Source organism: Ictalurus furcatus, chromosome 4 (assembly GCF_023375685.1).
Source record: "Ictalurus furcatus strain D&B chromosome 4, Billie_1.0, whole genome shotgun sequence".
NCBI classification, from domain to species: domain Eukaryota; kingdom Metazoa; phylum Chordata; class Actinopteri; order Siluriformes; family Ictaluridae; genus Ictalurus; species Ictalurus furcatus.
The window spans coordinates 11,573,371-11,589,020 of NC_071258.1; the positions used below are offsets into that span (position 1 = coordinate 11,573,371).

At 37.3% G+C, this 15,650-nt stretch overlaps 1 protein-coding gene across 2 annotated transcripts in view; it reads right to left on the minus strand.

Moving 5' to 3' along the window:
• The window catches only part of swap70b (switching B cell complex subunit SWAP70b), a 28,619-nt gene that overhangs the window by 11,890 nt on the left and 1,079 nt on the right, over positions 1 to 15,650 (minus strand). For both annotated transcript variants that reach the window (XM_053622963.1, XM_053622964.1), the window contains exons 2-7: positions 12,590 to 12,730; positions 8,185 to 8,358; positions 7,111 to 7,338; positions 6,468 to 6,614; positions 5,919 to 6,027; positions 5,571 to 5,752 (exon numbers count right to left, since the gene is read on the minus strand). In XM_053622963.1, the coding sequence (XP_053478938.1) occupies positions 5,571 to 5,752; positions 5,919 to 6,027; positions 6,468 to 6,614; positions 7,111 to 7,338; positions 8,185 to 8,358; positions 12,590 to 12,730 (981 nt within the window). The remainder of the gene's footprint in view (positions 1 to 5,570; positions 5,753 to 5,918; positions 6,028 to 6,467; positions 6,615 to 7,110; positions 7,339 to 8,184; positions 8,359 to 12,589; positions 12,731 to 15,650) is intronic.

The window sequence follows — 15,650 nt, forward strand, 5'->3', positions numbered from 1 at the left end:
ATGGACAAGTCAGAAGACTATTGGTAGTATTTTGTGGATTGATGAGACCAAAATAGAATTTTTGTGAGAAGAATTTTTGTGAGAATTTTTGTAGAATTTAAAAGAGAAGCGTTATGATTGGAGAAAGGAAAACACTGCATTCCAGCATAAGAACCTTATTCCAACTGTGACATTTTCTGGTGGTAGTATCATGGTTTGGGCCTGTTTTGCTGCATCTAGGCCTGGACAACTTGCTATCATTGATGGAACAATGTATTCTGAATTATACCAGCAAATTCTAAAGGAAAATGTCAGGACGTTTCTCAAGACAAAGCGGGGCATGCAGTAAGACCCTAAGTATGACCCTAAAAATGACACTAAGTACATGTCATTCTACCAAAGAATGGTTAAAGAAGAATAAAGTTAATGTTTTGCAATGGCCAACTCAAAAGCCTTGGTCTTAATCCAACAGAAATGCTGTGGAAGGACCTGAAGCAAAGAGGTTCATGTGAGGAAACCCACAAACATCCCAGAGTTGAAGTTGTTCTGTACTGAGGAATGGGTTAAAATTCGTCCAAGTCAATGTGCAGGACTGATCAACAGTTATCGGAAACATGTAGTTGCAGTTATTGCTGCATGATGGGGTCAAACCAGATACTGAAAACAAAGGTTCCAATGGTCCACTCACAGATATGTAATATTGGATCATTTTCCTCAAAAAATAAATTACGAAGTATAATATTTTTGTCTCATTTGTTTAATTGGGTTTTCTTTGTCTACTTTTAGGACTTGTATGGAAATTTTATGATGTTGTAGTTCAAAGTAATGCAGAAATATACAAACTTCTAATGGGTTCACAAACTTTCGAACATCACTGTACAGTGCACCCGGAAAGTATTCACAGTGCTTCACTTGTCCCACATTTTGTTATGTTACAGCCTTATTCCAAAATGGATTAAATTCATTATTTCCCTCAAAATTCTACAAATACAAACAATACCGCATAATGACAACATGAAAGAAGTTTGTTTGAAATCTTTGCAAATTTATTAAAAATAAAAAACAAAAAAGCACATTTACATAAGTATTTACAGTATTGCTCAATACTTTGTTGAAGCACCTCTGGCACCAATTACAGCCTCAAGTCTTTTTGAGAATTAAGCTACAAGCTTGGCACACCTATTTTTGGGCAGTTTCTCCCATTCTTCTTTGCAGGACCTCTCAAGCTCCATCAGGTTGGATGGGGAGCATCGGCGCACAGCCATTTTCAGATCTCTCCAGAGATGTTCAATCGGGTTCAAGTCTGGGCTCTGGCTGGGCCACTCAAGGACATTCACAGAGTTGTCCTGTAGCCACTCCTTTCTTATCTTGGCTGTGTGCTTAGGGTCGTTGTCCTGTTGGAAGATGAACCTTCGCCCCAGTCTGAGGTCCAGAGAGCTCTGGAGCAGGTTTTCATCAAGGATGTCTTGTACATTGCTGCATTCACCTTTTCCTCGATTCTGACTAGTCTCCCAGTTCCTGCCGCTGAAAAACATCCCCACAGCATGATGCTGCCACTGTAGGGATGGTATTGGCCAGGTGATGACTGGTGCCTGGTTTCCTCCAAACATGACACTTGCCATTCAGGCCAAAGCGTTCAATCTTTGTTCAATCTTTGGTCTGAGAGTCCTCCAGGTGCCTTTTCGCAAACTCCAGGCAGGCTGTCATGTGCCTTTTACTGAGGACTGGCTTCCATCTGGCCACTCTACCATTCAGACCTGATTAATGGAGTCCTGCAGAGATGGTTGTTCTTCTGGAAGGTTCTCCTCTCTTCACAGAGGCACGCTGGAGCTCTGTCAGAGTGACCATCGGGTTTTTGGTCACCTCCCTGACTAAGGCCCTTCACCCCCGATCATTCAGTTTGGCCGGGCGGCCAGCTCTAGGAAGAGTCCTGCTGGTTCCAGACTTCTTCCATTTACGGATGATGGAGGCCACTGTGCTCACGATACAATCCTGTTTCGGAGGTCTCCAGACAATTCCTTGGACTTCATGGCTTGGTTTGTACTCTGACATGCATTGTTAACTTTGGCACCTTATATAGACAGGTGTGTGCCTTTCCAAATCATGTCCAATCACCTGAATTTACCACAGGTGGACTCCAATCAAGTTGTAGAAACATCTCAAGGATGATCAGTGGAAACAGGATGCACCTGAGCTCAATTTTGAGTGTCATGGCAAAGGCTGTGAATACTTATGTAAATGTGCTTTTTTTGTTTTTTATTTTTAATAAATGTTAATATGGGGTATTGTTTGTAGAATTTTGAGGAAAATAATGAATTTTATCTATTTTGGAATAAGGCTGTAACATAACAAAATGTGGGAAAAGTGAAGCGCTGTGGATACTTTCCGGATGCACTGTATGTGTCAAGTAAGTTGTCACTCTGCCACCTTACAAGAACTGGCAATTAAGTAAGGCAACCAAGCAGTTTGACCCTAAGACATGATCATTAGACCATTAAGCAGAAAGTATGCTTCACTTACGCTAAGAACGGTGTACAGTACACTTGACACAAATTTCATAAGCAGCAGAGTACGTGCGTACTGTATGCGCTCCACCCGATTTTTCTCCATGTCGCACATGCGCATTTAATTCTTTTGCATTCTTTTAGTTTTTCCACAAGGTGGCATCAGTGACCCAGGGCCACTGATTCTCAAGGTAGATGAAGAAAAAATGGAATGAATGGAAGAGATGGAAATGAGTGCAATTTAGAAAGGACCAGCATTTGTATAATTCTAGCCTTAAAGAGTATATGGATTTGTTTGGGTGCTAATCGTGGCGATAGATTGCCCAAACATTGTTCTTCATATTGTTGTGATTCTTCTTCGTTGTCGTCCTTCACACAAAAGACCTGCTTTACTGCTCTATAGTGACTCTTGTAGGCCAGGAGGGGTAGTGCAAGTTGTCGTAATGCACATGCGTTGACCGCCTGCGTACGTGTACATGTCAAATGGAGTATACTTTGAAAGGTTATGCGTATGACTTTACACATACGCTAGCATACGCGTAAAAAAAATGAAGTATACCAGAGGCTTTACAGTGCATAAGCACAACAGTGATGGGCATTAAAAGTGGGCAGGGGAAAACAACAACAGTAATAAACCAGCATGCAAAAGACAGCTTGGCCAGCAGTAAATGCCAACACAGTAGGTCTTCACACTAAACCAGACACACGCAACCAAGCACAGGATAGCTTATTTCCTCAGAGATTTTCCTGTTAAACTGACTACTTTTTTTTCCAGGGGTAAAAAAAAATAAACATCTGCAAAGCTGCAAGCAACTCCACTACTGCTTGTTCTGCTACAGTACATAGGCAGGAAACATTCTCTATCCATAACACTTAACAGTTAAAGATATTGTGCAATCATAAAGTCATTATAACCACATTTACTTCTTTAATTTAGTGTTACTTTTGGAACTGGAAGAATCAAAGCTATGCTCAGTAGCACCATCAAGGCAACTTAATGCAGCTGTCACTACTTTCTCACCTCCCATTATTCACGAGCACGTGTCAGGGTGAGACTCGTCCTGCCAGTGCCATTTGCAGTATCTCAGGGTAGTGTGAGATATCTCAGGTGGGACAGCTGAGACACAAGGCAGGTACTGTGTCTCAGACTGAGCTCCACAGGCATGCATCGCGCCTGGATAGCTCTCTCCTGGTACACTTATTGTTCAGACCTCTGTAAGGGGCAAGTGGGGCAGGCAGTAGATATCAATAGCAAATTGTTCTCCATTCGCACTATAGCCCAGGCTCAGTCAGGGCCAGACAAGGGAAACTTGTTGTCAGAGTAAGTCACACTGTCTGCACAGTAGTAGTGTACCAGAATTCTTAAATGTTGTGTAATGCAAGTGTTGCTTGCTGTATACAAGCAAACATGGTTCAGATGGATCAAACACTGTTCTGTCATTTTTTTACAGCTCTTGTGGTTAAGTATTCTTCAATGAGCAAATCCATGAGAAAATTTTAATTCACTTGCCAGTGATACCAAGAGAATTTACCATCATTGTCCAAATAATAATCTATGACCTACTTGCACATTTTGCTAACCTAAAATCCACTCATAACTTAACCGCTTACTTAATGTACTAGCTCTTCAGTTTCACTGGACAATACAGTCAAAACAACAAGATCTACCAGAAACACTGGTTAAGTAGAGTTAACCATTTTCTGCCTCTGTACCCACCATTATCCCCTTCACATGCCCAATCTCTTGTAAAATAACTCACCAAGTCTTCTTAATGCTTAAGCTTGTGTGTAAATGTTTTCTATAAATGTTTAGCAAGTTTATTCAAGTAAGAATAAATGAAGGAGTGAAAAAAGCAGTTAGATTCATATTCAAATCTGACGGGATGAATATACTAAAGTACCTAAGGGTGGTACATGTATTGCATAATGAATGAAAGTTTTCTATTTAAGAGAAAACAACCAGTATCCAAAACAGGAACAACCACTTTTTTAACCATATTCACCAGGCAGTAATGTATATTTCCACAAAAACTCTCAGTGGTTTACTAGTACATTTACATACACACTAAAATCTAATAAATATGCAAATAGTGATAGAGATAAAAGACATTACAACATTTCAGGGGGTCAAATAAACACACTTGGAAGTAAGCCTAATAATAGTATTATTCAGTGCATGTATAACTTAACTTAAATCTTTTATTTTCAAGTAAAGTCAGTACATCAAGTACTTCAAAAAAAAAAAAAAAGAAAAAAAAAAGAAATACATACAATCCTGGTATAAAATATGCATTGTATATGTTAATAAAAGACATGAATCAACAGTACACCACTACTTGTTCAACAAGTAGAACTCGTACAACTAACTGAGTTGATAGGGATGCTTCTGACACAAGTCTAGGCCCTCTTGTTACTAATTTGCATGCCAGAAATACCCTTAAAATACACTTCAATCAGGAAGGAAACTATTGAGGAAAAAGTATTTCAGACACTTGACTTTGCTGTGACCTTCACCCTGTTTGGATCAATTCCAAAATATAATCAGTTCACCTGCTGCTTACACTGATAATTCCATATAAATCCTACAAACATTCAACCAATTGTTTTTGAGATATTGTGCTAACGATAATCTCAGGCGGACGGGTACATGGACAGACAACCTGAAAACATAATGTTTCCCCCACTCAGTCACAGAAGCATAATAATACAGTTTAACTACTTACAAGCTACTTGATTAAAAAATACCAGCGCTGCCACCTCACTACTGGATTTATCTAATTTATCTAAAAATCCAATTAGATTATGTTGTATATGTAAATGCACTCACATTCACTTCCATTTGTTATTTACTAATTTAACTAAAACCTTGAATCCCTCAACAATTCTTTAGAACCCCTTCAGTGTAAGTGTATTCCGTATTTAGCTATTCATAAGCTTAAATCAGATTAGGCTCAGTGTGTTGTTTCACTCTCTCAAGAGAGATGTACATTGTGTTTAGAAATGTGTGCGTCTTGAAGGCAGGTGTGGAAAGGGGTGATAGTTTTCTTGCGTACTTAATAGGATTTATAATAAGAGAACCTTACAGACCTTTCTCATGGCCTCGAGCTCTCTCTGCTTGTTCTCGTTGGCTGTCTGCAGTTCTTTCATCCTAAGCTCCAGCTGTTCCTGCTCAGCTTGTTGCTTCTGCCGTAGCTCTCGCCGCTTTTGTCGAGCTTCATGATGTGGAGCCGGGCGGCCTATCTTCAGCAGAGAGATACACGTCTGAATGGCTGAGAGTCAAAGAGAAAAATCAGAAAAGAGAATATGTACGTTATATAATATTACTGATATATTGTAATATTATTTATATAAAATTAATGAAGCAAAGTTTACAAGCAGCTATATTAGTGGTGGTTTCTACATGCATCCTTAGAGTAACTTGATGCATTTTCTCACCTTGGATCCATTCCTGTTTCTTCTTTTTATCAGAGGCACTGATCTCATAACTTTTGTCTGAGCACTTGACAAAGAAAAGGCATTTCTTCCCCTCCTTATCTGGTAATGACTGCAGAAATGGCAGGAAAGTGATTCATCAGTATCACATCATGCCGGAAACGGAAGGAAATTGATCACATAACATACAGGAATATATCAACATACTGCAACAGCTTCACCACCCATCCACTATTTTGTATTAAACTTTGCTAAAATAATAAGTGTTTGGATAAACTTGGAATGACATGAGGCTTATACTGGTTTTATCAGTTTGTGTTAAGGTTAGATTTAAGTTAATGATAAGCTAAAATTGTTATATTTAGGCTTAAGGGCAGTAACCAAATATTAGTAATCATCTATCTTAATTAATATTTGCTCATTGTAAATAATATGTAATCTATGTTCGCATTACCAAACCATCTACATAGTGCTACGTAAATAAGGACATTCCCCAGTTTCTAGGCTACCATAATGCAAGACACAAGATTAGTTTAGAAATATATCTCTTGCCTCAACACAGCAGTCTCCATCCAGCAGTATGTCTCCTTTTTTCTCTGCCAGATCTTCACTCACATAGTATGAGATTGAATTGGGGCGGAGAAGAAACCACCGCTCAGTCCAATTTTTCCGTTTGTGGCCTTTTTTCATCATATAACCCTAAAAATAGAGCAGATTTAACCTAACCACCAGTGGGTTCCTCTTTGAAAGTGGCAGTCAACTATAAAGAGCATGGGCAATTTTGTGTTACTTTGCAATTCTGTATCTAGTCTCTGTTTGTGGTGGTGCATCTGGCCTTGGCAATGGTCTCTTCCCCCTCTTCTGTGCATACCAATTTAAATCCAAAAGAGAAAACACCACTGGAATCAGAGAGTTCTATTGATACCACCTGCATTTTCCAAAACATACTCACACAGCTGTCACTGCACACCATGCAGAGTTATGCAGGAACTACATGTTCAGCACATGCTCATAAAGGAGAACAAACCTATACAGTAGGCTGATCAGCCAGTAACACTGGATTGACATAAACTAGCTTAAAACACAGTAGCTCAAGTAAAATAAACAAATCAACTCCACCAAGACTACCTTAGATGCACCATACCAGATATCATAGACTTATAATGTACATGAACCATATATGTGGGGCTGAGACCTGTTTCAACATATCCAGAATGAGTTCCTGGAAGACTTCACTGATGCCCATGGAGAGCGTTTGGCGGTCCATCCCTTTGCTGAAGTGGCCCATGCCGACCAGCTCGATCAGCTCCCACACATTCAGGCACTGCTGTTTGAAGTTCAGCTGCATCTTGTAGTCCTCAAACTTCTCCTCAATCCAGCTACCTCCCATTGCCTCTGTCAACTTACGCAGGAAATACTCAATCTGTGGAACAAAGGATGAAGGTTACTCATGAAAAGCAGCCCATGAATGTTAAATAGTAAAAAATATTAAGTGATGCTCTCTATTTAATACAAGATAAGCAAAATTGTTTTATAATGTTTGTCAACCTAATTATATGAATGCAGCAAGGTTTCAGAGAAAATAAACAAATATGCAAAAATGATTAAAAAATAATACAGTCACAAGTCTATGACAATGCATTGCACATAATCCAAATAACAATGGCAACATAGGATAACTCGGTCAGAATGCACATCCTGGTGGGTATTACAGGAAGCTGCATAGTTCCTTTTTTGTTACTGGTACTTCTTTATTATAATAGATATCATGGCCTATCACTATTCACTAGTGCCTTTAATATCATGTCGTTAAAAGACGATTAAGAGGAATTAATTTAATGTATTAACGACAGTGAATTAATATTAACATCAGTGATAATTTGTCTTGAGAGGAATAAGAGGCAGCAAAGTTTGTGCTATAGAAAAAAGACCATATAATGTTATGGTAATGTCTAGGGGACTAGAAAGTTAGCTACATAAAATAATGATCATACTATTTTCATCTTATTTAGTTAAGACTAAAAAAAACATTTACAATACAACAAAATAATGGACTTTGTGGAGGAAATCCACTTCATGACATGGTGTTCTTCACTTTCCCCATGTCCATCCATTTTTAATGTCAGGACAATTCCAATACATTTTGTTATCTCTTACATATCAACAACATTTCCAAAAATGCTGGCTGTACGTATTGTTAGAAGGTAAACTACTTTTTCTTCTTCAACAATTACAGTTTCACGCATTCCCACAGTGGTGCATGTCTTACCTCCTCTGTAACTATGACCAAGGGGTACCGGTCCTCTGAGAGGAAGTTAAATATACACCAGATTTTAAATGCATCATCATCAGAGATGAGCAAGCGATTTCTGTTGAGGTTTTTCCGAGCACACAGCGTCCAGCACATCCTGTTAAAGTCCACTCGATCAAAGTTGTCCTGTACCTGAAGCGAGAGACATGAATTAAACATAGACAATGAATTACAATGAAATACATTTTTTTAGTTTCTCAAAATGTTTAAGCACAAAACGTCATGTATTGCATTTTATTAATTGAATATATTTAATTCATTTAAGCACTTCAATGAAGGTGTCAATAATGTTTGGCTGTAGTGTTAGCTGGCCGTTAGGGAGTGGTACAGTGGGTAGCATTGCTGCCTCACAGCTCCAGGGTTCCTGGTTTGATCCTGAGCTCAGGTTACTGTTTGTGTGGAGTTTTGCATGTTCTCCCATGTCTGTGTAGGTTTCCTCTGGCTTCTCTGGTTTCTTCCCAACTCATAAAAAAATGTTGGCCAGTGAACAGGCTATTCTAAATAGCCCCAAGGTGTGAATGAGTGTGTAAATGGGTATGTAAATGTTTCCTCATGCGCATGGTGGCCTTAGATGGATTGGCATCCCATCCAGAGTGTGTTCCTTTCTTCCATCTAGTGTTCCCTGGATAAGATCCAGATAAACCACAACCCTGACCAGGAAAAAGCGTGTACTGAATATGAATGAATAAACGAATGTCACTTTAAATGTCACATGAAGGGCCTAATCCCTATTTCCACTACACTGCAGTTATATAGCTCTGGTTACTTGTCTGTAAGAACAATTGAATGAGAACAACAGAACAACTGAATGAGCAGGATGCCAATAATGCAATCATCATTAAATTGTTTTATTCATTCTTGGAGGATATCCCAGGAACACTAGACACAAGGCAGGAAAACACTCTGGACAGGACACAGTCTGTTGTAGAGTTCACACACATACAGGCACACTGCTGCATGACCATGCCACCCCTGTTTTATTTTTAACACAACATTTCTTACATGATTGGCGTAATAAACTTGAATTAAAATTGAAAATATTCTCTCCTATGGGAACTTGAAAATTCTAATCTACTCCTACTTCTAAAACCACTTGTTCACTACTGTTATGTTACATTCTAGGCAACAGTTCCACATGTAATTACCCAACTACAATCAGTTAAAAACAAAACACCAAAAAAAAAACATGGTCCCCTCAATTTGCAATTTCAACTTGTCAACGTGGAGTAGTCTTCTCAATTACCAGATCCTTCCCTGTTTACCAAGTAACGTCATATTACCATGGCTGCTCAGTGTAAAGTGCCCCTTCTCTACTTTTAAATTAGTTTATAGAAATACTGGCTTTAGATCAGTTAATTATCAGAGTTATTACAAACGTTAGCCAGATAGCTTGTTGCTAAAGCTACCTTACTATTGTCTGCTAGCTAGTTTGCTGCTAAACTACACGTTATTGTCAGCTGTTGTTGCTGTACTGCACTTTCAGTCGAAAATGTTGCAAGAATGTTTAAAGTTCACTATAGTAAAACAGAACTAATAGCCACCCAGGCCTGTAACTGTAAAAGTGTAGTTAAAGTAGCTTTTTATTAACTTTATATCTGTCTTCTGACAGAGCACTCAAAAGACACTTTTGTGGAGGCATCCATGTTTTTTCCCCACTTTTTTTCCATGAGTTGGGAAACTTATTACAACTTGCAAATTACCTTTTACAAGGCACCATGCACAGAGCAAAAACTGAAGGTAGTAAATGGTGCTGGAGTGCTTTGCAGGGCATATTATGATCTTAGTGTGCCACAAAGGTGTCCTTGGGGTTTACAGGAAGTAGTCTCCATTAGTACAGAACGCTATCTATGCAAAAACACGGAAATGTGCAGTCATTATTTCTGAATCAGTCTATTGCTATATATAGCTGTTATAGTGCTCAAAACAACCTTAGCTGTCAAATAAACATGCATGCACAAATGCTGTCTCACCATAATCCACCAACATACAGCTGGATTTGTAAGACAGTTTGTTTTGAAAGAGCAGCTCTTTTTTTTTTTGCAAAAGTGTGCACTAGTTTACGTCACACACACCTCCCATTTAGTTTTGTGCACTGTGGGACTACACAATAGGAGCCTTGTGGAGGCCTAAACGGTCACAACTGCTGCTGAGCTGCAGAGAAAACTGGGCATTTGCATTCTACAGAGCTGAGAGGCAGTGAGATTTGTAAACAGCCCTTATCACCAGAAGCAGTCATAAGAAAAAATTCCACAATTCCATCCACAATCTAACAATTCTGGAAAAGGGTTTTCATGTTTGTGCCACATGACAAAATCCTTCACAAAATACCCCTTTTATTAACAATGAACTAGATATTTATTATAATTCATACTTCCATTGGATAAGTGATAATTAAGCACAACTGCATAGACTATATAGAATAAACTACATACAGCCATATTGAAAAAAGTAATATCAAGGTGATCACTTTTATGTGATTGTATAAACGGGGTCAAATTGTTCACCACAACACCATCATGGTACCCAGCACCAATGGTTTTTAAGATAGCTTCTCTATTTTGGTCTTGCATTTGTATAGCAGCCCTGCTCTTTTGTTCAACCTCTGACATCATGGTTTTTCATTAACAATGCATTCCAGGCTCTGAAACAAATGTGGTGGAAAAAGTACTCTGACCTACAAAAAAGAAAAATACAGTAGAAAAAAAAAAAAACACTGTTTTTTGTAGACCAGGAAATCCACCACATGCACTGACAGAACCCATGTGCTGAAACTTGAAGTCATCTGTGCTTAGTCAATAGTGTGTAGGTCAGAAGCAGTTCATATACAGTCCATGCATGTTATATTAGTGGGAAGAGACCACAGGAGGCATGAAATGTAGTGAAGATTATTTAGACACACAAGCAGTTTCAAATGAAAAACTGTTAGTGCTTGAGTGAGTGCTTGAGTGATAGTGACAGAAATTATACATAATTGTTAAATGCTTTTTGCTACACAAAATATAATAAAAGAGGAAGGTGCAGACAGATACAGAGAGACAGACAGAGAGAGAGAGAGAGAGAGAGAGGAAGCATTTCACTAGCTGCCACAGCAAAACACAGCTTTCTATCCAAAGTCTTAAACATACCATCCAATTTTGGAGACCATGCTTTTTATGACAAATATTTAAATTATAAAACACTACTTGCACAGTGTGAAAGCAGGCATTTTATTGAATCACAAAAACCTACAAAACAGTCCAGAGATGAGTTTTCTGACTAACATCTAGTTCTACACAAAAGGTCCATTGCAACATTGTCTTAAAATAATAGAATGTGTAACCTATGCAGTTCCAATGTGGCAGAGTGTAGAGTTGACAAGAAGCTGATTCAGTAATATATATATATATATATATAGAGAGAGAGAGAGAGAGAGAGAGAGAGAGAGAGAGAGAGAGAGAGAGAGAGAGAGAATACAAGGGTGACATATCTGAGAAAGAAAGAAAGAAAGGAAGAAAGAAAGAAAGGAAAAAAAGAAAGAAAGAAAGAGGTGAGTCATTTGGTACAATCAAACTACAGATTTGAGTGAGGAGACTTGGCTGTAAATCAAGCTGGTGGTCAAGGAAATGGGAAAGGCGGATCTCAAAAGAAGTGAGACAAGTTGGGGGTGGGTAAAACACTACCACACATTTACTCACTAAAGAAATATCCTGTGATTTCATATACTGAGCACAGGCTTAATATGAATAATGAGGCACCTAATTATAGCACATTAACCTCTTAGACTGCCAGAACTCATCAGCACCAAACATTTATTTCCAATTAGTTCCACTGTAGTTACCAAATAATCCATTGTGTTTACTAAATAATATGCTTTAAGATTACTGACCGGATATTAAGCCTGGAGACATGTGCAGTGCCTAATTTTTAAGACATGTGCAGTGACTAATGTTCATTTAAAACTCATTTTCTTGGATCCCACAATAAGACATGTGTTATGAAATATAACTCTTCCTTAATCTGCTTCCTCTTTCACAACGATAGAAGAAACAACCAGTACTGCTTCAAAAAGCCATTCACAATGACTATGCCAACATAGAAAGTCATGTTTAAAATTTAATCAAACCTATTTTTTTCATTACTACCATCTGGTGCATAAGGAAAGACTAGAAGATGCTACAACACAACTAAGTGTCCAGTGAAGAAGTCTTTAGCATTCAAGTGTTGTGTTCCAGTTCATATACCTACAGCCAATCAAAATGACATCAACAGTGGAATGTCAAGCCTCACTCACATTAACCTTCAGTGCCTCTCTTGAGGTCTTCCATAGATTGCATTGTTTCACTTTCAGCAAGAAAACTGCCAATATTGAGCACAAGAAGCTCACCTTGTCCAGGATGAATCGGTTCAGGTAGGGCATGTATCCCTGATTGGAGACTGGTCCCTCATCATCATCCCTGAAGTGCTCCTCCAGAGCCACTGGATCATGAGGAATCTTCATCACAGTGCACAGGCTATGAGAAAGCACCTGAAAGTCACGATAAAATAAAACCCTGTTTTAGTATGTATTCTGGTATAGTGTACTTTATACAATCACGTAGAATTAACTCCTACCTTTTTTACATGATTTAGTGATTATCAGTGATGGCTGGTCATGATATTGAATGGGACCATAAAATTCTACTACATATCAATAACTCAGCATTACTATTATGAAACCATTAGACATGGTGTCATATAACATCAGGTCATATTGTAGACATAAACTATTATGCAAACACAATCACAGAAAGACAGATAGACAAGACCATTCATGATTGCTGTCTTTTCCTAATAGTAAGTATGGAAAACAAAAAAACTGTGCTGGCCAGTAGCCAGCTCTTTTGTTCAAACCTTTTTATTCAAACCCAATTCTGTCATCCTTTTGTGTAATTTCTACTTTGAATTGACAATGTATGCTTAGTATTTGTACTTCTAGTTCCTCCAAAGGCATTTTGAAAATTATAAAATGAAAGTAATCCACCTTGTGTCTGGATGTCTCAATGAAGCAGGCTTAAATAAATGAACCCCACTAAATGGATAAGCCCCAATAAAATAAACACTATAATGGGTGCTTCACTCTGTGTAGACGGTGTGAACCTTCAGACTGGGCTAGAAATAAATCAGCCCCAGCTTATATTTCAAGCAATTCTTCATGCTTCTAATGACAGCATTATTTTTGTATTTTTCCTTTCAAAGAGATGCATAGTGGTGGAGGCATAAAAATTACATTATTATACTCTTTCCTGGGTTTATTATTCATTACTATTTATACCATCAGAAGTTATAAAATACCAAATATATGTTCCAAAGATAAGAGACTAGTCACTGTGAGCCTTATAACAACAACCAAAAGTGTTACACTGTCATTTTGATAAATTTTTGTCTTTTTTTTCTGAATTTTTGAAAAATACTATAGCAGTGTATGAAAAAAATGGCTGTTCAACAACTCATTTTTATCTGAAGACAGCTCAGAGCAAAGTTTTTTTTTTCCTGCAGACTTAGATTTTTATTTCATTTACACTCCTTGGTTTGATTATTAAAGTGACAACATGGCTTGGTCCCAAAAAAGTCAACTATAAAAAAATAATTTTCAAAGATAAGTGGACAGAGAAGGGTGAGCTTATTCTCTGGTTTAAGTTCAAAACAAAAGATATCTTGTCAGTTCAGAATCTGTGGCCCTAATCAAAAGCACCAGAGCAAAACAAAAAATATCACCACTTCAGACTGATGTGTCTTATTATAGTTATGAACTATCGCGAATGGTTAATCATTAAAGGGTAACTTTTTCATAAATGGACCTTGGCAAATTTTGTTCACATACCTGCTCTATAGTATTAAAAAACAGTATATGAACTGAAAGCCTTCTATCAAATTATCCTACTTTGGTGTTTTAACCAATTGTTTGTTTCTTCTGTTCCTTGTTATTTTAATATGTATGGGGTTTTTTATTATTATTTATTTAAATGAATATTTTTATACTGACATTAATTTGCATAAATTTTGTCGCTTACCTAAGAAAAGGTAAAAGTCATCATAGATTTTCTTCGTGATCTATTTAAGCAGACCACACATACCTGAATACATTTTACGGTTGTTTTTTTTGTTTTGTTTTTTGTGGCAGTTGGGAGTCGAAGTCCATTCTCTTCACAAAACATACTAACAATTTCAGACAGGACACGAGTAGGTAGGCCCTGGATTTTATAGACCACCTATGTGAGTGTTTCTGTAGTGGTCTTTGCAATAAGCAGCACATTTTGCTAGCAATTAAGTAAAGACTGAACTACCAGTCATTTCTTAACATTTCCCCTTTAACGGCAACAAAAAGCACGAAACCCACATAGGCTATTTAAGACGCTTGAGGACATGACATCGCGCTACTAACACAGAACAAAACCACAGCAAAAAAAAAAATATATACCTGCTTACAGTTTAACATTCACATCAGTTTAGCCCAATGTCTCTGGTTCAAACACATTTTTATTTAATGTTAGGAAATCGGCTGGAGCAACCTAAAATGTTTGTATAGGTCATGGTCTTTCTTATTGGAATAAAGTTGGTTTGACGTTGGACATTCAATGTTCGGATATGCGGAAATTAAGGGACCGTCTCTAAAGTTACATACGACATTATTATACACGATTCTAACTTCAATAGCATTTGAAGGGAATGATGTACAGTCACACAACCAACTGGAAAGTGTTCATCTAGGGGTCAGGTATGACGCACACCTTTTAGATTTTTGATATTTATTAAAATAAGCTATTAAATTATATGTAAATTAGACATGAATTTCACTACTGAATGGGCCCATACACAAAATATGCCATTATTTAAAGCTCAACAGCATTTGAAGGGAATGACTTACAGTCACACAACCAACTGTAAAGTGTTCATCTAGGTGTCAGGTATGACGCACACCTTTTAGATTTTTGATATTTAACCCTACAATGCATGAACCAAAAAAACCTTCACGAATGCATAAACAGGGTCAAAATGACCTGTACTGGATTGAATGGTTTTCTTCTTCTCCTATTAATTCATATATATATATATATATATATATATATATATATATATATATATATATAAATATATATATATATATATATACATGCTATTCATACACACACGCACACACATACATACACACACACACACACACACATATATATATATATATATATATATATATATATATATATATATATATATATATATATATATTTAATTTTAAATTTAAATTATGGTATATTTTGTGTATGAGCCCATTCAGTAGTGAAATACCTGGCAATATTTACATATGATTTAATAGCTTACTTTAATAAATATCATAAATCTAAAAGGTGTGCCTTATAGCTGAGACCTAGATGAACACTGTATAGTTAGTTGTGTGACTGTACATCATT